Source organism: Sapajus apella, unplaced genomic scaffold, assembly GCF_009761245.1.
Source record: "Sapajus apella isolate SASKATOON/1434 unplaced genomic scaffold, GSC_monkey_1.0 scaffold2, whole genome shotgun sequence".
Lineage (NCBI taxonomy): Eukaryota > Metazoa > Chordata > Mammalia > Primates > Cebidae > Sapajus > Sapajus apella.
Genome location: NW_022436942.1, coordinates 79,064,612 through 79,087,579, shown reverse-complemented (window position 1 = coordinate 79,087,579; position 22,968 = coordinate 79,064,612). Strand labels below are relative to the sequence as shown.

Below are 22,968 nucleotides of genomic sequence, written 5' to 3'. Positions count from 1 at the left end.
TGAGGCAGGAGAATTGCCTGAGCCCAGGAGGCAGAGGTTGCGGTGAGCCGAGATCGCGCCATTGCACTCCAGCCTGGGTAACAAGAGCGAAACTCCGTCTCAAAAAAAAAAAAAGAATGTCTATTTTTCCTGTCTTCAGAATGGAAGAAGTCCCCCACCCCCCACCATCCTTAAAAACCCGTAAACAAAGTCACTCTGTTGACCTTTCACATTGCCATTCAATTTCTCTCCTATCTTCTGTTTAGCTTCTATAGAAAATTACATAAACTCACTATTCCCACTTTCTCTTTACCCACAATTCTGTTTGAAACTACTGTAGAAGATCACTTGTAATCTCTGTTAAATCAAATAGCCTACTCTCAGCCCTCATGTTCTTGTGCTGATGTTGGGAGGGGTAATGTGGTGTAATAGAAGCGTGGTCTGTTGGAGCCATACTTATTCACATTCTGTTTCTGTCACTTTCTGTCCATTTAACCTTGGGCAGCTTTCTTGTATCTTGCTGCCCCAGTTTGCTCAGCACATGTTCTCCGCATTTAACTGTTTCTTGTTGTATCCCCGAAATGATCTTTTCCCAGCTCTCATCTCTCCCTGTAGTAACTCCTTATTTCCTTATAACAGAGGCAGCTGTTTGGGAGAATGAAACCAAAGATTGAGTGCTGAGAGGAAATGTTTTACTATCAAAGAGAGAACCCAGTCCAGTATAGAGTGGAGGCTCTGGGAGATGAGGTTTGAAGGAGGAAAAAATGGGATAGGTCTTCTAAAGTGAAAAGACAGCTGAGCACCTCAGTTCCATATTAGGAAGGTAGAGTGCCTGGATATTGCTGATTGGTGGTGCTGTTAGGGCTTGCTGTTACGTAAGCTTTAGGCCAGGTGGTGGTGATCTGTGTCAAGGGTTCTGCCTCAAGTTGTGACTTCTAACAGCCTCTGCTACATAGGGTGCCTAAATTGGGATTTTGGTGCCCGGATAATCCACCACTGTTAGTAGGCAAGGTAGGTAGGTAGGTCTCGGTTTGAGTTAGTCATAACCCGTGGAAATTTTGACTTTTGCCCTGCTTTCATTCTCTATCCCGCGAATGTGTCATTGGAGATAGACACACTGGACAAAGAGAGGTCCCATTAATGCTTTCAAAATATAGTTTGTGACTATAGCACCTCCTCCTTCCACTTCTTACTAACCTAGACTTTATCACTTCGTGCCTAGACTATCTTAAGAATCTTACTTGTTCTCCTTGATTCTAGTATCTTCTGCCCACTTTATCTACACTGAATATTTCTGCCTGATTAATTTTCCAAAAATATTATATCACTCTTACGATTTTTACTCTACTAGTGAATAAAAGTAATGTTTTCAGTTGACATTAAAACTCCAGCAAATCAAATCCTGCTGACAAACCTTGACTTCAGCTACACCGTAATTTAACACCTCTGTAAGCAGAAGCTGACCTTGCAGTTAATCTCTCTGAAATTCCACTCTTCCATAAGACAAGCGACACTTGCTCCTGTTGATATTTTTGTGTACCTGTGCCCTGTTCCTGGAGGGTTAAGATCATGACCTTTATTCTTTTTCGCCTCCACTCTCTTTTCTCTCTACCAAGCTAAACTCCTTTGAGGTACTCAAGAAACAGATGTTCTTTAGTGTTTCATAACCCACAGGAAAATTTTTCTCTGAATATATCAGGTCTGTTGGATAACAAATTCATTTAACTGAATTGGAGCTGCTTTTGCCATAATCTCCTTTTTAGTGTGTTACACTTGTTTTTCCCAACTAAATAATTGACTGGATTGTATAGCTTTTCAATTATTAATCTAGTAAAACCTTATTACTTTGGATTTAATGAATTAAAGTTTGTGAAAATTGTTCTGGATCAAACTGACCTCATGTAAGCTTGGATCTCTCTCTCTCTTTTTTTTTATTTGAATGAATTTAAGATGTTAGTAATTAAGATTTCATTTGTGTTTCTAAATGTAATGACTATCCAGTAGACTTAAGGTAGCGTCATATAAGGAAAGGCACACTGAGAAGAGGGACTGGGGATGGGGGAATGTCTATCCTTGAACATTTGTCCCATTCCATCTGTAATTAAGCTTTCTAGAAATGTGTTGTTAAAGTAGCTTCTTAAATGTTCTTAAATTGTCTTTTCAAGTGAATAGAGCATGGGAGTTTGTGACTGTTTCTTGTGTGAAAAACAATGTCAAAAGTTTAAGAATGCCAGGCTTGGTTCATGCCTGTAATCCCACCACGCTGGGAAGCCAAGGCTGAAGGATAACTTGAGCCTAGGAGTTCAAGACCAGCCTAGGCAATATGGTGAAACCCTATCTCTGCAAGAATTACAAACAAACAAAAAAATTAGCCTGGTGTGGTGCCATGTGCCTATGGCCCCAGCTACTTGGGAGGGTGAGGTGGAAGGATCACTTAAGCCCAAGGAGGTCAAGGCTGCAGTGAGGTGTGAACATGCCACTGCACTCCTGCCTGGGTGACAGAGTGAGACCCTGTCTCAAAAAAAAAAAAAAAAAAAGAAAAGAAAAAGTTTAAGAAAACCATTGTATTTAAATTGGGCTCTTTGAAAAGTAAATTCTACTATAAAACTTATTCCATAGTAGTATTTGTTAAATTCTGTACCTAACTGAAGAACACAAGGTTTTGGTATTTGGTATAAGTGAAAAATATAGCCAGATCAGACATCACGAACACTTCTTTGTCTCTTTTGCTAACGTGTCCACCAGAATCCTGTGTTCCATTAAAAAGGTTTTTAATGTTATTTTAAAAACTCAAATCACACAGAAATTTGAAATATTCCCATTTTTAATACAGGTGATTGTGTGATATATAGGTCTTCAACTTTCTTCTTCCTAACAATTTTTCATTCTTTTAAATTCTTGTAAATTTCTTTGTGATAGAGTAAATTATACAAACGAAACACAGTGACTGTAGTAAAATAGGTTAATTCACCCCACTGTATTTCAGTTTTTTCATCTGTACAAAATGGATATCATAATGAAAAGCACTTAGGACAGTGCTAGGCACATTACTCAATAAAAGATTGCTGTTACTGCTTGGAAGAGGAAATCATCAGCCTATATAGATGATAACCAAAGACATGAAAGTATTATCACCCAGAGATGAGGTGTGGAGTAAGAAGTAAAAAGAACTCCTCGTTACACAGTAGTGCTAGCGGCTTCGTGTTTCGGTACTTGGACTCGGCAGCCGCTTTTGGTGGTAAGCTGCTAGGAAGCCCCTCTCGGCAAGCTCGTTGGAGCTTGAACCCATTGTCACCCCTCCGACTTACCGACCAAAAAAAAAAAAATGGTTGAAGCAGATTGCCCAGGAAAGCCCTTCATTGGTGGGCTTAATACGGAAACAAATGAGAAAGCTCTTGAAGCAATATTTGGCAAATATGGACGAATAGTGGAAGTACTCTTGATGAAAGACCGTGAAACCAACAAATCAAGAGGATTTGCTTTTGTCACCTTTGAAAGCCCAGCAGACGCTAAGGATGCAGCCAGAGACATGAATGGAAAGTCATTAGATGGAAAAGCCATCAACGTGGAACAAGCCACCAAACCATCATTTGAAAGTGGTAGACGTGGGCCACCTCCACCTCCAAGAAGTAGAGGCCCTCCAAGAGGTCTTAGAGGTGGAAGAGGAGGAAGTGGAGGAACCAGGGGACCTCCCTCATGGGAAGGACACATGGATGACGGTGGATATTCCATGAATTTTAGCATGAGTTTTTCCAGGGGACCACTCCCAGTAAAAAGAGGACCACCACCAAGAAGTGGGGGTCCTCCTCCTAAGAGATCTGCACCTTCAGGACCAGTTCACAGCAGCAGTGGAATGGAAAGAAGAGCTCCGGTATCACATGTAAGAGATAGTTATGGAGGTCCACCTCGAAGAGAACCGCTGCCTTCTCGTAGAGATGTTTATTTGTCCCCAAGAGATGATGGGGACAAATTCTACTAAACACAGCTATTGCAGCAGAGATTACCCAAGTTCTTGTGATACAAGAGATTATGCACCACCACCATGAGATTATATTTACCGTGACTGTGGGCATTCCAGTTCACGTGATGACTATCCATCAAGAGGCTATAGCGATAGAGATGGATATGGTCGTGATCATGACTATTCAGATCATCCAAGTGGAGGTTCCTACAGAGACTCATATGAGAGCTATGGTAACTCACGTAGTGCTCCACCTACACGAGGGCCCCCACCATCTTATGGTGGAAGCAGTCGCTATGATGATGACAGCAGCTCACGTGATGGATATGGTGGAAGTCGAGCAGTTACTCAAGCAGCCGAAGTGATCTCTACTCAAGTGGTCGTGATCGGGTTGGCAGACAAGAAAGAGGGCTTCCCCCTTCTATGGAAAGGGGGTACCCTCCTCCACGTGATTCCTACAGCAGTTCAAGCCGCGGAGCACCAAGAGGTGGTGGCCGTGGAGGAAGCCTATCTGATAGAGGGGGAGACAGAAGCAGATACTAGAAACAAACAAAACTTTGGACCAAAATCTCAGTTCAAAGAAACAAACAAAAAGTGGAAACTATTCTGTCATAACTACCCAAGGACTACTAAAAAGCAAAATTGCGTTACCTTTTTTAAATTCACTGTTAAGTTCCCCTCCATAATTTTTATGTTCTTGTGAGGAAAAAAGTAAAACGTGTTTAATATTATTTGACTTTATGACATTGCTTTTCAACAAGCAAATGTTAAATGTGTTAAGACTTGTTGTACTAGTGTTGTAACTTTCCAAGTTAAAGTGTCCCTAAAGGCCACTTCCTATATGATTTTTCCCAGTAAGTGAGGCAAGCAATTCTAAGATCTTCCACAAGACATCTAGCCATCTAAAATGGAGAGATGAATCATTCTGCCTATACAAACAAACTAGCTGTTAGAGGGTGGTTGGGGTATGCTACTCATAAGATTTCAGGGTGTCTTCCAACTAAAACCTCCATGATCTCAGTATGAAAAACCTGAAATCAGATGCCTGTGTAAGGAAATAATCACCCAGTAAACCCAAAAATGCAAATGGATAATGCTGGCCATTTTGCCCTTCTGACATTTCCTTGGGAATCTGCAAGGACCTCCCCTTTCCCCTCCCCCAGTAAGACCATTTAAGTGTGTGTTAAACAACTACAGAATACTAAATAAAAAGTTTGGCCAAAACAACAACAAAAAAAAACAAAACTGATGACAGAACCCTGATGGGCAGAGGAAAAGGAGAAGGTTAGGTGCAGAGAGCAGGGAAGAAATCCAGTAGGATGTCATGGGAGCTGGGTTAAAATTGTTTCAGGAAAAGAAAGTGGCTGCAGCTGACAGCTCCTGCAAGCAGGGGGATATCAAGTTAAGATATTGACTGAAGTGTTATTAGATTAAGCAACAATAGGATTGTTGATGGTCTTGGGGAGAACAAATTCCATAGAGTGTTGGGGAGAGAAGGCACAGTGTGTCAAGGAGATACCAGTGAAGACAACAAATACAGGCAGATCCCCAGGTTTGGTAGCCCTATGTGAACTGGCCTTTCTTCCTTTGGTTCTCTGTCCTCCTCTCCCCCCATCCATCCCTACCCACACCACACACATACTCTCCATCTCTCACAGACACCTTTGTGGAAATACGCTCTAGCTCTTGCTTTTTCTTTCTGTCTCTTGCACTTATGCTCTCTCTTGCTCTCTCCTCTCTACCTCAACTGAACTGTTTGACTACTTTGTGATCTCCCAGCAGGTCGCACTGTCACATAGGCCTCCATGCTGAGTTCCTACACCTGTTTGTGCCATGGCTTAATTTGGTAACTTGTTTACTTCTTTTGTCTCCCTATTAGGCAATTCTTGGTGGGTGGTAGGGGCTGAGTCTTTATCATGGAGTGCCAGTACCTAGTACGGTCATCATGATGTGGTGATACATAAGAGAGGATGGAACAGTGACCAGAGGCATTTATTCTAGTTGGAGCTTGTAACAGACATTAGATACTGCAGGATGATGGAGAGAATGGTTTGATTTTTAGATGTGTTGAATTGGCCGGACGTGGTGGCTCATGGCACCCAGCACTTTGGGAGGCCAAGGCGGCAGATCATGAGGTCAGGAAATTGAGACCATCCTGGTTAACATGGTGAAACCCTGTCTCCACTAAAAACACAAAAAATTAGCTGGGCATGGTGCCATTCACCTGTAGTCCCAGCTACACAGGAGGCTGAGGCAGGAAAATCTCTTGAATCCAAGAGTCAGCGGTTGCAGTGAGCTGAGATGGCACCACTGCACTCCAGCCTGGGTGACAGAGCGAGACTCTGTCTCAAAAAAAAAAAAAAAAAAACACAGATGTATTGAATTTGAGGTGACCGTAGCATATGCAGGTAGAAGTGTGCCCCCAGGAGCAGTGGACATTTGCTACTGAAAGTCAGTGTGTCTTAGAAATCCCTCCTTGCTCTGGGACTCAAGAGACTTTCCTTTTTCAACTTTTTCGTCATCCCAGACAGAAACTGTAGTTTGTCCTGATAGTAGTAGTGGATGAACTATGATTTAAACTGTTAGGCTCCTGTTTGCTTGTCCACAGAATTGGATTTGTCGCTAGGAGAGGTTAGTTAGCCCCCTGGAAATAACTAAATGTCAATCTGTAGCATTCATTTTTTTAAGTCATTGGATATTTTCTTCTTCAAGTCTAGATTTTGGAATTGTATGGATGCTTTTAAAAGATTTTGTTTCTAGAATCATTTCTAAATCTATCATCAGCATTAAATGGCAGGGAATAACTTTTTAATGAAACTGATACAGTAAAAACCAGTTCTGTTACAGATTAAGAGTAGTTTTAAAAATTTCCTAAAGTTTTATAAAAATTGTTATTGTAAAATGTACATAACATACAATTTAAAATTTACCATTGAACTGTTTCTAAGTATAAAGTTCAGTAGCATTAAGTACATTCACATGTTCTGTGCAACCATCACCACTATTTCTAGACCTTTTCCATCATCCCAAACAGAAACTGTGAATGCATCAAACAAAAACTGCCCATTCCCCTTCTCTCCAGTTCTGGTATCTGCTATTCTGCTTTCTCTTCCTATGAATTTGCCTAATCTAGGTCCATCATAGAAGTAGAATTATAACAATATTTGTCGTTTTGTCTCTGGTTTTATTTCACAAGGCATCATGTTTTTGAAGTTCATTTATGTTGCAGCATGTATCAGAATTTTCTTCTTTTTTAAGGCTGAATTTGATGGGATGGCTGTATCACATTTTGTTTATTTCATTCACCGATAGACACTTGGGTTGCTTCCACCCAACCCATCCCATTATTCACAACCCATTATTCAAGCCATTGTGAAAATTGGTGTACTAGTATGTTTGAGTCCTTGCTTTCAATTATTTGGGGCAAATACCTAGCCTTTATTAAGTTTTGTGAGCACATATCCTGAGAGGGTAGATATTCAGTAGCATTTTTCATATGAAATGATAATTTCAACCAGCATGTTAACACAGATTTTTGCAAGTTTTGAAGGAGATTTATTTTGTACAAGTTCTAAAGCAGTCTTGGACTGTGTGATACAAAGATATCTTCAAAACCTGCGTTATAATTTTTTTCTGTAACTGAGTCCCTTGGCCAAATAAAAATGCATAAACCACTTTATCCAGCTTGTACCTATTGGCTTTGTCTGAGGAAACCAGTTGCCTAATTTTTTCCCTTGCCTTATGTTTGTTACAGCCAGTATAGGGCTGTTTCCGGCTGCAGTGTTTAACACAGCAGCCACAGTATGTTGCTGGTTGTATGCTCAAATCATGATAAAATGCTCATGCTTTGAAACTATAATGTGAGAACCCGTCTTAGAAGATAATTTGTAGGGAAAAGTTAAAGTAGTATATTGCTATCAAAGTCTTTAATGTCTTCTTTCTGTTTGACCCCCCCACTCCCCCCATAAATCCTTTCTTAGGCAATAAGATGTATTTGAAAAGAAAATCACTCCAGATTATCTTTACTGCCTTGAAGACTAATATCTTTCTTTTGTATGAATTTGCTCAGTCAGCAGATTTTGTATCTCTGATGGAAGTAATCATTTTTTCATTGTACTAGTTTTGGTAAAATATAAAATATTAACGTGTATTTTATATATGTTCTTTCCATGAAATATTTTGTGATAATGCAGGGATAATATTTTGATTTTTTTGTGGAGATGGGGTCTCCCTATGTTGCTTGGATAGGTCTTTTGAACTACTAGGCTCAAGCAGTCTTCCTGCCTCAGCCTCCCAAAGTGTTGGGATTACAGCTGTGAGCCACTGAGCCCAGCCTCAAGTAACTATTTTATTTACCACTTGTACATTGTACATAAGTGGTTAAATTTAATGTATTAAATTTGTATTTAATAAGATACCTATTCTGTTACTAAGCTTAGAATCCATCTTTGGATATTTTTCTTTAAAATATGGGGAAATGTGGAAGAGAATTATTGCAAATGTTATAATGTTAGACTAATTTTTTTTTAGATAAGGATACAAATTGAGTTCTATTTCAATATATTTCCATAAAGGGAAAAACAAGCATTTCTTTAGGCATGGAATACAAGTCATTTTTTGCATTTTTTTTTTTTTCCTCAGAGACAGGGTTTCACTGTGTTGGCCAGGCTTGTCTCAAACTCCTAACCTCGTGATCCACCTGCCTCGGCCTCCCAAAGTACAGGCATGAGTCACCACGCCCGGCTGCATATAATTTTTAAATCTGAAATTTTAGATAGCAAAAAAATTTTAACAGCTTTTGGTGTTTCGTGATCTGTACGAATTACATGTGAGAAGGTGTTTGCATAGCCAGAGCTTGTGGGTTAAGGTAGAAGGTCAGCAGTTCCCAAAATGTGGCTCATGGACCATGGGAGATTCCTGAGACCCTATCGTGGGGTCCATAGGGTCAGACCGTTTTCATACTACTACTAACATTAATTGTCTTTTTCATTTTTGCACCTTTTTTCTCATGGTGGCAAAGCAGTGGTGCACCGTCACCTGAATCAAGGCAGCGGCACCAGACAGGACTGGTAATCATGGTATTCTCCACCACCAGGCACATGCCATTTACACTTAGAATATTCTTGATGAAGCAGTAAAAATTTCTTCTGTTAAGTTTCAACCCTTGAGTACATTCATTAAAAATTTCCACAAAGCACTTCTACTGTATACCAAAGTACCATTGGTTAGCTTGAGAAAACCACTTATGCAGTCATTTGAGATGCTAACTCAACTAGACTTTTTATAAATTGGAATTTTTAAAATTCCAATTTTTACTTGAAAGAATGACTGATGAACATATTTGGGAGATAGTTTCTCGAAAACGAATAAAGTGAGCCTGTTACTTAAAGGGAAAAAAAGTGTTTTTACCAATGATAAAATTTGAGCTTTCAAGTTAAAATATAATTTTTGAAAATTTGTATTTACTACCATAAGCCCTAAGAATGATACTAACATGATTTTTCAGATACTATATAATGAAAAGAGACAACATCTGGAAGAGTGGCAAAACTCAGCAAATCAGTACCTTCCAGATTACCAATGCGTGTTACAAAATCATCCATGGGTAACAGGTTCACACAAAGTTCAGGATAGTCCAGTGGATTTTAATGTACTATAGTAAAATCCAAAACAATCTGTTGATGTAGTTTCAAATTCCACATTGCAGTAAACCTTTAAGAAATCACCACTTGTTGAATTTAATGTGGTATCAAAGAAGAATATTGATAGTTATCTGAAAAGGCTATTAGGTACTCCTTCTTTTCCAACTATCTGTGTAAAGCTGGATTTTTTTCCCCATTAAGTTGAGTTCATGCGACATATGGTGGTAGAGAGAATGCAGAAGCCGATATGAGAATCCAGCTATCTTCCGTTTAAGCTAGACACTAAAGAGGTTTGCAGGCATGTAAAGAATGTCCCTTGTCTCAGTTTTTGTTTGTTTGGGAAATATTTGCCCTTTTAAAAATGTTATTTATGTTAACATGTAATGGTTTTATTATATATAAATTAACATTTTAACTTTTTCTCGGTTTTAATTTCTAATGTAGTAAATATCACTAACCCACACGTACTAAAGCTCTTTGGGAGTCCTCAGTTTTAAGAGTGTAAATTGTTCTGCAACCACCAAGTTTGAGAAGTGCTGGTCTAAGGCAATGTCTCTGCAGTGTTAGAATAGTAGTTGCTTGGTTTTGGGGTGGACAAGAATGCTTTCATTGTATAGCTGGAAGGCTGTCACATAGAACACGTCATAGAACAGTACTCTCTGTGTCTCAGTTTGGCATGACTTTTAGCAGGCTATGTGTTATAAGCACTTGCTGGTAAAGCAGCTAGAAATAGATGTTCAACTGTCAAGCAGTTGCTAAAATCCAGCATGGTTCTGAAAACCTTAGGGTTTAGAGTTTAGTCTTGTATATGAGAGACATTTAGCCCTTTATCTATTAAAGTAAAGGTTTGGAGGAATGTAGTTAAAGAATTAGTGGTCTTCATAATGAATTTATAAAATATTTCAACTGAACAGCTGGCCTGTACTGATACATCACTTGACAGTCTTCAAGTCTGTTTTCAATACATTTGGCTAACCTGATTTTGGCATGTCTCAAACGCATGTATTTAGTTTCTTTCTGTGTTTCAGTAAGAATTCCTTTATCTCAGAATAGAGTAGTTCCTGTCTTTCATGTCCATCCAGAGCCTCTGGGAACAGACACCTCAGGAGGAGGGCCTGAAGAATGACACATTTCTGTTGATGCTTTGGTAGAGTCTGAGATGTAGGATGGGGAGAGACTGTAAAATAAGATTGTTGGGCATTGATTTCCTATTATTGGCCAGACTTGCCCACCATCTTTCCTTGGAATACCTTTTCTTCCCTGCCTACTCCATTTATCGTAGTCTTCCCCCAGAGCCCCAAACCCCAGCTCCTGTAGTAAAATCTGTGTGTATTTCTGAAGTGCTGATGAAGGCTTTCATTCTTTGTGTGGGCAAAGAGCAGAATAGAGGATGATACAAGAGGGACCTTCTTCCTCCCTGTCATTACCAGCAGTGAAAACCTTTAGACATTTTTGAAACTGCTCTGTGCTCATTTTTATGAGTGTGTAGAGTAGGTGAAAAGTGAGCCTACTTCAGGAGACCAAGGGCATAAACAAATATTGGATAAAGCAGTCTAGCAGAGAGAAAATGAAGAGTTTGTAAGTTAGCCTTAGGGCTGGCCACAGTTTTTAAACAGACCCACAAGAAGAATTTCCCATGGGTTGAATAAACCAACCAGAGTTGCTAGCCAAGGTAAGATGATGGCATATATGTCTGCTGGTATAATGTAAGATTTATATTAAGCCATTTTTAAATCTGTAAATATTGGGAGATTAAAAGGGGAAATATCAGTTTCAGTCACCTGGAAACAGGATCATCTTTGGCAGTGCCAATTTACCTGTGTTATGTCAGTGATGAGCAAAATGAAAGATGGAAAGGGTATTTTTGATAATATTTCTGTTTTTTGAAAGCAAAACACAATATAAAAATACAGGCTTTTTTTTTTTTTTTTTAAGACGAGATCTTGCTCTATCACCCAGGCTGAATGAAGTGCAGTGGCAACGATCATAGCTCACTGCAACCTCAAACTTGTGAGCCCAGGGGATCCTCCTACCTCAGCCTCCCAAGTAGCTGGAACTATAGGAGTACCCCACCATGCCTGGCTGGGTTTTTTTTCTTTTCTTTTTTTTTTTTTTTTAAATAGAGTTGGCATCTCATTTTGTTGTCCAGGCTGGTCTTGAACTCCTGGGCTCAAGCAATCCTGCCACCTCAGCCTCCCAGAGTGCCAGGATTACAGGCATGAGCCACCATGCCAGGAATACAGGTGTAAGCCACCACACCCAGCCAAAACCTAGACCCTTGAAAAATAAAAATTAATTGGGCCTTCAAGTTTATCTGGGCCCACAGAGGATTTTATGGATATTAGAAAGATACGAAGAATTGCCCAGGGAGGATTACATAGCTATTTACTGTATAATTACAGATAGAATCAGTTTTGGGTAGATATTGAAGTCAATTTGGGAGACTCTGGAATTAGGCCACCTAAGATCAGAGGTGCAATCTGGCTTTTGATCTTAAAAAATGGTAATAATCTCAGCGATTAACAGTTCTCCAAACCCCAAAATGAAAACTCAGAGTTTTCTCTAATTCATTTGGCAGAAAAACCTGGCCTAAATTGATATGAGGCTATTTATAATCTTTATTTATCCTATTTAATGTGAATATTCATGTTTCACTACAGAAATATTAGTATTTGATTACCAGTTACTGCTCCAGACTGCAATGGGGTTGTTTTCTTTGTAAAACTCCCAAAAATTCTGAATCATGTTTGTTCTCGAGGTATTATTTTTGGATAAGGGCTTATAGACATGTAGTACTTACCTAGTAGAATGATGTGAGAATTAAATGCTCAGTAAAATGTTAGGTATTGTTGCTATTACCACTAACATAAGCCTAGAACCCCAGTTTTGAAATGTAACATGAGTATCTTTCTGTAGAGATGCATGTCAGTGCATTCCACTAGAACTTTTCACGATAATACAGATGTCTTTATCTGGCCATCCGATATGGTAGCCACTAGCTGTAGAACACTTGAAATGCAATCAGTGCAACTGAAGAAATTTTAACTTAAATAGCCACATATGGCTAGTGGCTGCTGTATTGAACAGCACAGTTCTATGTAATTCGAGTTCATGTTCCATTCAAACTTTAGTTTTTCTGTCTTTATAGTCACTACTGATCAAGAATACATTGTGGACCCAGCAGATTATTTATTAGCTAAGACAGCTATTAATAGTAACAGAGCAAGAACTTCGTTTTTTTGTTGTTGTTTTGTTTGTTTTAAGATGAAGTTTTGCTCTGGTGCCTACGCTGGAGTGCAATGGTAGGATCTCAGCTCACTGCAACCTCTGCCTCCTGAGTTCAAGTGATTCTTCTATCTCAGCCTCCCGAGTACCTGCGGCTACAGGCATGTGCCACCGTGCCTGGCTCATTTTTTTTTTTTTAGAAACAGGGTTTCACCATGTTGGCCAGGCTGGTCTTGAACTCCTGACTCAAGTAATCCACCTGCCTTGGTCTCCCAAAGTGCTGGGATTATAGGCGTGAACCACTTTGCCCAGCCACAAGAACTTGTTTCTAAGTATATCCTAGGCTTAGCATCAGCTAATATTTTCTTCTGTCTCCAGGGCTTTTTAAAGACTTAGCGGTAAAGGGTACACATTTCTCCTTGGACTTGACTAAGGCAACCTGTAATGATCTCAACTTAGGTAATTAATAAAATATAATGCATCTACACCAAGAAGTCCCTAGTTAGAGAGTTCAAGTGGCAGAAATTTCCCTGGTAAATGAGGAAAAAGAAAACTTCATTACGAAGTTGTTGCCGGATATCAAAATGTTTCTGCTAACATGTTCACATTTGTTAAACAGATGTTATTTTCCAAAACTGATTTCTGTATACATCTAAAATGTAATATGATGTGCAATATTGATTTTTTTTTTTTTTTTTTTGAGATGGAGTTTTGCTCTTGTTACCCAGGCTGGAGTGCAATGGCACGATCTCGGCTCACTGCAACCTCCGCCTCCTGGGTTCAGGCAATTCTCCTGCCTCAGCCTCCTGAGTAGCTGGGATTACAGGCACGCGCCACCATGCCCAGCTAATTTTTTGTAGTTTTAGTAGAGACGGGGTTTCACCGTGTTGACCAGGATGGTCTCGATCTCTTGACCTCGTGATCCACCCGCCTCGGCCTCCCAAAGTGCTGGGATTACAGGCTTGAGCCACCGCGCCCGGCGCAATATTGATGTTTTTGTAATTCCCCTAGACTAGATAGGAGTTGTTAGGGTACATCTGCTAAAGTGCAAGATGCATTTTTTTCTAATGTCATTTCACAAGAGATTGAATGTTCACCAGTGTGATGTGTATATTATCTTTACCTGTGGGATTCCATGGTTTTCCCTTTGATAAAAGGTTGTTAGCAGTGTCCCATCCTTCATTAAATATTAAATTGACTAAAAAAGGAGGCATGGAGCTGGATGCCATGGCTCACACTTAAAATCTTAGCACTTTGGGAGGACAAGGCTGGAGGATCACTTGAAGCTAGGAGTTTAACACTAGTCTGGGCAACATAGCAAGCCCCTTGTCACTACAAAATTTAAAACCAAAAAAATTAGCCAGGCACACCTGTAGTCCCACCTACTAGGGAGGCTAAGGTAGGAGGTTTGCTTAAGCCTCTGAGTTCAAGGCTGCAGTGAGCTGTGATCGTGCCACTGTGCTCTAGCCTGGGATGCAGAGCGAGACTCTGTCTCTTAAAAAAAAAAAAAAAAAAACAGAGGCAGGCCAGATGCGGTGGCTCATGCCTTTAATCTCAGCACTTTGGGAGGCTAAGGTGGGTGGATCATGAGGTCATGAGATCGAGACCATCCTGGCTAACATGGTGAAACCCCGTCTCTACTAAAATACAAAAATTAGCTGGGTGTGGTAGCGCATGCCTGTAATCCCAGCTACTCGGGAGGCTGAGGCAGGAGAATTCCTTGAACCAGGGAGGTGGAAGTTTCAGTGAGCCGAAAATGAAACGAAACAGAGCTAGACTTTGTTAGAGAGAGAGAGAGAGAGAGAGAGAAGAGCAGGCAGGCAGGCAGGGGCAAAGGCCTCCATTTATTTCTACTGAGGTGGTAGAAACAACAATCTAACTTGCTAATTAGAAAGTTAAATAAGATGAAAGCATGTAAAACATTGAGATATTGCTGTCGTTAAGGACTCAAAATGAGAATGTTGAGACAATGAGTGGTTAAAAGTTGTACTCATTGAACCTGGAAGTTTTCTATTTCTTCTTTTTTTAAACTTATTTATTTTGAGACGGAGTCTTGCGCTGTTGCCCAGACTGGAGTGCAGTGGCCTGATCTCGGCTCACTGCAATCTTTGCCTCCCAGGTTCAAGCAGTTCTCCTGCCTCAGCTTCCTGAGTAGCTGGGATACAGGCACATGCCATCACACTTGGCTAATTTTTGTATTTTTTAGTAGAGATGGGGTTTCACCATATTGGTCAGGCTGGTCTCGAACTCCTGACCTTGTGATCTACCCGCCCAGCCTCCCAAAGTGTTGGGATTACAGGCGTGAGCCACCACATCTGGCTCCTATTCTTTATTTTAAAAAAAAGTGCTTTCTGTATTTGTGAAGCTTTCACATCTTAATTTTGCAATAAAGGCCAGTAAGAGAAGGCAGGAGGAAAGAGTAGCTCCTGGGTGCATAGTTGAGTTTTTAAAAAGAACAAGTTTTAAGAGAACATGTTTGCTTCCTGTTTTGTAATGTGTGTATGTTCTGTACGCATGATTTGTATGGAAGGATACACATACCAAACTGTAAACAACGTCTCCTCCTAGGGAATGGAAGTGCAGAGAGGAGGAAGGGGGAGGCACTGTACTTCGCTTTATATACTTGCCCATTTTTTAGTTTTCACAGTGAACATAAATTTGTATAATTTTTTTAAAAAATTGATAGTTCTAAAAATGCAAATTGGCTATAATTTATTTAAATCCATTTTCTGTATTTTATAATGTCTTTTTGTTAAAAGGCTTTTTGCAAAAGTTTTATAAGGCCAGGCACGTAGTGACTCATGCCTGTAATACTGGCACTTTTGGAGGCTGAGGTGGGTGGATTGCTTGAGCCCAAGAGTTCAAGACCAGCCTGAGCAACATGGTGAAACCCTGCCTGTACAAAAAATACAACAATTAGCTGGGTGTGGTGGCACATACCTGCAGTCCTAGCTGCTCGGGAGGCTGAGGTGGGAGGATTGCTTTTGAGTCCAGGAAGCAGAGGTTTCACTGAGCCAAGATTATGCCACTGCACTCCAGCTTAGGCAACAGGTGAAACCCTGTCTCCAAAAAGAAACAACAACAAAAGCTTTTATAATGATAGTTTGAATTGAAAATAGTATATGAAATTTCAAATGTCATAAAATAAGATATAACTCTGATTATGTGATATTTGGTACAGTTTGCAAAATTGTTAGAACTTTTTAAGATCTTAGTATGAACTATAAAATACCATGTACAATATTAGGGGTGAACTTTAACCAAATTTTCTTGTATAGGTTTATTCGAAAGCTAAAACAAAACTTCAGTTAGGGGAACCATTAAACATCTGAACACTTTTCTGAAATCAGGCATTTAGTTCTGCATTGGGGGACATGCTCATTGCCAGGTTATGGAAGTGAGAACTGGCAACCTTAATCACACTCTGGTATTTTGTACATGGTCAAGTCTTCAGCTAGAAAAACAGACTATGAAGAAAGTCATTGACTACAGTCACTCAGAGACTACAACACAGCACAGAAGATCTATCAGGGAGGAGGAGCTGGTTTTTTAAAATTTAATCCAGGCCAGGCGTGATGGCCCACGCCTCTAATCCCAGCACTTTGGGAGGCCGAGGCAGGTAGATCACCTGAGGTCAGGAGTTCAAGACCATCTTGGCCAACATGATGAAACCCTATCGCTACTAAAAATACAAAAAATTAGCTGAGCATAGTGGCGAGCACCTGTAGTCCCAGCTATTCAGAAGGCTGAAGCAGGAGAATCGCTTGAACCCAGGAGGTGGAGGTTGCAGTGAGCCGAAATTGTGCCATTGCACTCCAGCCTGGGCAACAAGAGTGAAACTCTGTCTCAAAAATGAATGAATGAATAAATAAAGATCCAAAGGCATGCCATTGTAGACCACAGCAGTGTGTCATGAAAGTTTATTATATGTTTTGTTTTTTACAACGATTAAAGGAAATGTAATGTCCTCCTCTGTACGCATCAGTCTTTCTCTCCTCACTGGGATAATTTCCAATCAGCATCAGAAAAGGTTGAGCATCTCCCATTTTAAAAAAGAAAATGGGGCCGGGCGCGGTGGCTCACGCCTGTAATCCCAGCACTTTGGGAGGCCGAGGCGGGTGGATCACGAGGTCAAGAGATCGAGACCATCCTGGTCAACATAGTGAAACCCCGTCTCTACTAAAAATACAAAAAATTAGCTGGGCATGGTGGCGCGTGCCTGTAATCCCAGCTACTCAGGAGGCTGAGGCAGGAGAATTGCCTGAACCCAGGAGGCGGAGGTTGCAGTGAGCCGAGATCGCGCCATTGCACTCCAGCCTGGGTAACAAGAGCGAAACTCCATCTCGGAAAAAATAAAAATAAAAAAATAAAAAAGAAAATGGACCTGGGCGCAGTGGCTCACACCTGTAATCCCAGCACTTTGGGAGGCCAAGGTGGGCGGATCACGAGGTCAGGAGTTCAAGACCAGCCTGGCCAATATGGTGAAACCCAATCTCTACTAAACATACAAAAATGAGCTGGCATGTTGGCACTTGCCTGTAATCTCAGCTACTCAGGAGTCTGAGGCAGAAGAATTGCTTGAACCTGTGAGGTGGAGGTTGCAGTGATCCAAGGTCACAACACTGCACTCCAGCCTGGATGACAGAGCAAGACTCTGTCTCAAAAAAAAAAAAAAAAAGTTTTAAGACCTTCCTTATCTTGACATTTACCCTCCAGCTGCCATTCTCTTCCCTGCCCTTTTCAAAATACTGTCTCCATTTTCTCAGCTTTAACTTCTCAGCTAGTTTCAGTCTGACTCCATCTCACCACTTGACTCAGTGGCCACTCCAGTTGTCTATCTTGACCTCTCAGCAGCATTCATGGTTGGCGATGTCTCCCTCCTAATGCAGTGAGTGTCAATTGAATATTTAATGCGTTATGCTCTTTATATGAATTCATTTAATCCCTTAACAACTCTTTGAGGCGGATGTTGTCATTATCCCCATTTTACAGATGAAAAGCTGAAGCTTAGAGAGGCTAAGTAACTGGCTTAGCTACTAAGTTGTAGAGAAGAAGGGATTAAATTCAGGCCTCATTCAATTCTGCTGCCTTTCTGAAATAACATGCTATCCTGGGTTTTCCTTTTCTGTCTCTACTTCATCTTGGTTTCTTTGCAGTTCCTTCTTCTACCTGATCTTTAAATTTCAAGGTTTCTCAAGCCTTGATCCTAGGTCCTCTTTTCACTGCTGCGAGGCATTCACACACACCTATGGCTTCAGTTGCCATGTGGAAGGTGATGAGTTCTCAGTGTATATACATATTCAGCTCAGAACCGTTTCAGTATCCAGCAGTCTCCTTAGTACATTCAAACCTTAGTTTAAAATCTGTTCCTCCTGTGTTACCTTTTATTTCCCCCCTAAATGGTATAAACCCAGCTAAGCAGAATCCTAGGGATCACCGCCAATTCTTCCCTCTCTTCGTTCCCATGAACAATCACCAGGTCCTATTTATTGTGTCCTGTATCTCTCTAATTCATCTTCCTCCCTAAAGAAAGCTTCCCTGTTCTTAGACTGGATCCCCTAATATACATTCTCATAGTACCCTGTACTTCTGTTTCTCTCCATTGTAACATTCTTCATTACTATATTCATTCAGTTATGTAATTTTTTTTTCTTTTCTTTAGAGTGGAATTCATTTATTTAGAAAAGACATTTAGGCAGAGACCAAGGCACTCTTATTTATTACTATATATCCCAGTGGCTAGCACAGGGCCTGGCACGTAGGCAGTATTAAATACAAATATTTGTTTTAGGAAAATCCCTGACAAATAAGAATGGGTAATGTGGAGGGTGAACTCAGGGAAACAAACTTTAAAACAAGATTTCCAATAGTCAAGCCATAGAAGGGAGCTAACACATTGGCAGTGGAATTGGGAGAAATAGGGCAGTTGGGGATGTGGAAGTAAGAGAAACAAAGGGCTGTCAAGAATGCAACAGATTTTTAGCTTTGGCAGCTGAGGGGATGGTAATACCATTCCTTGAGAGGATCAGGTAAGACAGAATATTTGTGTTGGACCTGTTGACTTTGAAGAACCTCCTGTAAGCCATGTGGATGGTGATAACCAGTAGGCAGTTAGAAAAATGGAAACGGGGAATTCAGGAGATGCAGGCTTTACCTCATCACTGAGTAAAACCAGTAAAATACTCTTAGTGGTTCAAATGCAAATGGATAACAGTGGAATTATTGAGACTTTTTGCCATTGGCACAGATTTGGTCAATATTTTGATAATTTTTTAATTGGGGGTGGATATTGTAAACATATACAGAGATGGAATTTTTACATAGATGTCATTTTACATGCTGTAAGTAGTAACTAATAATAGCTGTAAACCTGTCAATTTATTCTTCCTGTTAAACTAGCAAATCTTAATTGTGTTATCTTGTTAATGCTCATTTATACCTATTTTCTTCTTAAAGATAAAAACAAAGCTTAGTGGGGTTTATAGAACTCCGTTAGACTGTAAGCTCCGTTAGGACTCACTGCATGTGACTTAAATTTTTTTCCTCTTATTTCTCTAGGGCCTATTCCCTGGTGGATTCCAGTCAAGTGTCTACATTTCTGATTTCCATTCTTCTTATAGTCTATGGTAGTTTCAGGTAAGATGTCCTCAAATGGGGTTTATTTAAGTTGGTGGTGGAAGAAGGAAGCATTGCTCTGAAAGTGCTGGTACCACAACTTATTGTGTGAAGAAAAACAGGACTTCGGCAGGAGCTGAGTTAGAATAGGTAATTCTGGTATTTGTTCTTTAGTTGGCTGCTGTTAAACACTTCTTGGTTTTGCTTATGACTTTGGCATATTAATGCTAACATAGAAAAACTAATTGCTTAAAATGCTAGTTCTGAAAATAATCACCTAAGCACTCTTTATTGAGAAGGTTAAGGAGAGAGTCTTTGGCAATGATTCTAGTTTCTCACAGGGAACAAAGAGTTTAAATGGAAGGACAATTTGAAATATGAAAAAAAAATACTACCAAATATCCATATAATAAAAGGACAAAGAGAAAACTTCATGTTTTGTTTTTTTCTAACCAAAAATCAAAGTATAGTCTCAAAGCTTTAGTAGGCTTACGAAGACCAGAGAAACCAAAGTAAAATTGTGCCCAGATTGCTAGTAAAGTTCTTATCTTTGGCTGGACACAGTTGCATATGCCTATAATCCCAGCACTTTGGGAGGTTCAGGCAGGAGGATTGCTTGAGTCCAGGAGTTTAAGACCAGCCTGGGCAACAAAGCAAGACCCACATCTCTGCAAAAAAGATTAAAAAAAAAAAGAAAAATTAGCCAGGCATGGTGGTAGTGCCTGTGTTCCCAGGTGCTCAGGAGGCTGAGGCAGAAAGAAGAAGGATCACTTTAAGCCCAGGAGATTGAGGATACAATGAGCTACAATCATGTTGCTGCTCACCAGCCTGGGCAACAGAGCCAGACTGTGTCTCAAAAAAAAGAAAAAAAAGGCTTGACATCCAAGGTTGAGCCATACAAAATTGCTGATGATTAACTATTAATATTTTGGCCCACGGAAACAAGTTCATATGGTTCATTCCACTATTAATGGGGTTGTGTGTTGTAGCATTACCAGGTATTCTCTCTGATAACCTTGGAGATACTGAGACTAGATCATGCTGAGGTTCTCATCCCAGCAGGCAGTCATAGGAATAGGAAAAATCAGGAAACTAGATACACACTCCCTTTTTCCACTATTCTCAGTTGAGAGGAACTTTAATGGTTATATGATTCAAATAGTTCAGTGGCTGATAAACTTACCAAAAAATGCTGCTTGAGGAATTACAAGTTAAGAACTTGAAAGGAAGTAATAAGGATAAGTGAAATACTCAGGCATAAAGATTTTGAACTATCCAGTATTATATCTGAATTGTAATGACTACTTTGTAAAATCACAGACTTGTGGTCTTTACCTCAATACTGAGTAGAACTAGTAAAATACTGTGGGTAATTTCAGTATAAACTGATAAAAGTTTTAATCACTGAGATGTCTGTTGAGAACTCTAGATTCATAACCACACTCAGGAACCATTAATCAAACCAGAGGAATGTAGAACCTTATCAATGCGATCTTGATATTTTTCATCTCTACCCTGGTATCTGATTTTTTTCCCCTTTGAGTATACAATGCATTAACATTTCAAAAGACTGCAATTAAACACACAAAAAGCACTGTCTTTAGACTCTTACAACCCTAAAACTACTTTCAGTAGTGCAGATTACCTTCCATTTGGCATATGTTTATATACTATATACATTTTCATGTTGAAATTATTTATATTCTGATTCTTTGCACCAAATATTTTCTATAAATTATCTTCATGCTGTTTTAGTAATTTGACATTTCTTTGTGTTACTCATCTTATTCTACTCTTGTTGGACAAGTGGGTTGTTACAGTGATCATGGCTTTATGGATTATTTGCTTTTGTTGAATTATATTACCAAGATAAATATCCAGAAGTGGAAATACTTCGACATATGAACTTGCTCTTACTACATATTGCTGTATTGTTTTTCTGGAGGGCTATATCATTTTAGGATTGAGCAAGTTTTAAACAAAATTTTATGTAATAAGTGTATCATAGAATTATATGGATGAAAAGGATTTCTCTGGTTAACCTCCCTATTTACCACAAAAGCAAGGATAATCTACAAGAGAACCACAAAAGTGAAGATATTCAGTACACTCCCATTCTCTGTTCTGGTCTATTTGCCTCTTTTTATGCCAGTGCTGATGTTTTGATTGCTGTAGCCTTTGAAGTAAGTGTTGCTCTTTTTCAAATTTTTCAAGGCTTCTCTGAATCCTTTATATTTCCATATAAATTTTAGGTTCAGCTGGTCAATTTCTACCACACACACACACACACACACACAAAGCCTGCAGGAATTTCAATAGGCATTGTGAATCTGTGATCAGTTTGAGGAAAATTGGTAATCTTAATGATGTTCACTCAACCCATGGACCTGGAACGTGTCTCCATCATTTAGATATTTTTTAATTTCTATTAGTAGTGTTTGTAATTTTCAAGGCTTGCACTGTTTTGTTAAATTTATTCCTAAGTATTTTTTTTCTTTTTGATGTTACTTTTGATGGAATTTTTTTTTCTTTTTGGATTGTTCATTGCTAAGTATGTAGAACTACAATTGATTTTTGTGTATTGACCTCATGTACTGTAGCTTTGCTGAACTCATTTATTAGTGCTGGTAGTTTTTTGTCTATGATTCCTTAGAATTTTCTGCACATTGGATAATGTAGTTTGCAAATAAAGACAGTTTTCCTGCTACTTTCAATTCTGAAAGACTGTCTTTTTCCTTTTTTTCTCCCTTATTGTACAATGTTGAATAGAATTGCCATGGGCATCATCCATCCTTGCCCTGTTCCTAATCTTCAGGGAAAAACATTTTCCATTAAGTATGTAGTTAGCTGCACATTTTTCATAAATGCCCTTTATCGAGTTGAGGAAATTTTCCCTTATTTCTAGTTTATGGAGAGTTTTATCACGAATTGGTATTGGATTTTTGTCATGTGTTTTTATGCTTCTTTTGAGATGATCCTGTCGTTTTTGTCCATGTATTGAGATATGAGACCATAAAGTTTGCTCACTTAAAGTATACAATTAGTATATTTACAAAATTGTGTAACCATCACTGTAATCCAATTTTAGCACATTATCATCCCCAAAGAAAATTTGTACCAGTTAGCAGTCATTCCCATTCCTGTTTTCCTACCTGCCAGCCCTCAGCAACCGTGAATCTACTTTTTTTATTTTTTTTTCAGACAGAGTCTCACTCTGTTGCCCAGGCTGGAGTGCAGTAGCACAGTCTCGGCTCACTGCTACCTCTGCCTCCTTGGTTCAAGCGATTCTCCTGCCTCAGCCTCCCAAGTAGCTGGGACTACAGGTGCGCGCCGCCACGCCCAGCTAATGTATTTTTAATAGAGACATGGATCAGCGTGTTGGCTGGGATGGTTTTGATCTCCTGGCCTCATGATCTGCTTGCCTTGGCCTCCCAAAGTGCTTGGATTACAGGCGCAAGCCACCACACCCGGCCCATGAGCCTACTTTTTAACCTCTATAGAGTTGCCTATTCTGGACCTTTCATATAAGTGGAGTCATATAGTATA

The 22,968-nt window shown here is 39.7% G+C and overlaps 1 protein-coding gene and 1 pseudogene across 4 annotated transcripts in view; both read left to right on the top strand.

The window, feature by feature from the left end:
- Nucleotides 1-22,968, top strand: part of SPPL3 (signal peptide peptidase like 3) — a 155,080-nt gene that overhangs the window by 91,819 nt on the left and 40,293 nt on the right. For all 3 annotated transcript variants that reach the window (XM_032241980.1, XM_032241989.1, XM_032241997.1), the window contains exon 2: nucleotides 19,366-19,443. In XM_032241980.1, the coding sequence (XP_032097871.1) occupies nucleotides 19,366-19,443 (78 nt within the window). The remainder of the gene's footprint in view (nucleotides 1-19,365; nucleotides 19,444-22,968) is intronic.
- LOC116525800 lies at nucleotides 3,154-5,075 on the top strand (annotated as a pseudogene). The gene has a single exon (XR_004257832.1). The product of XR_004257832.1 is annotated as an RNA-binding motif protein, X chromosome-like (transcript).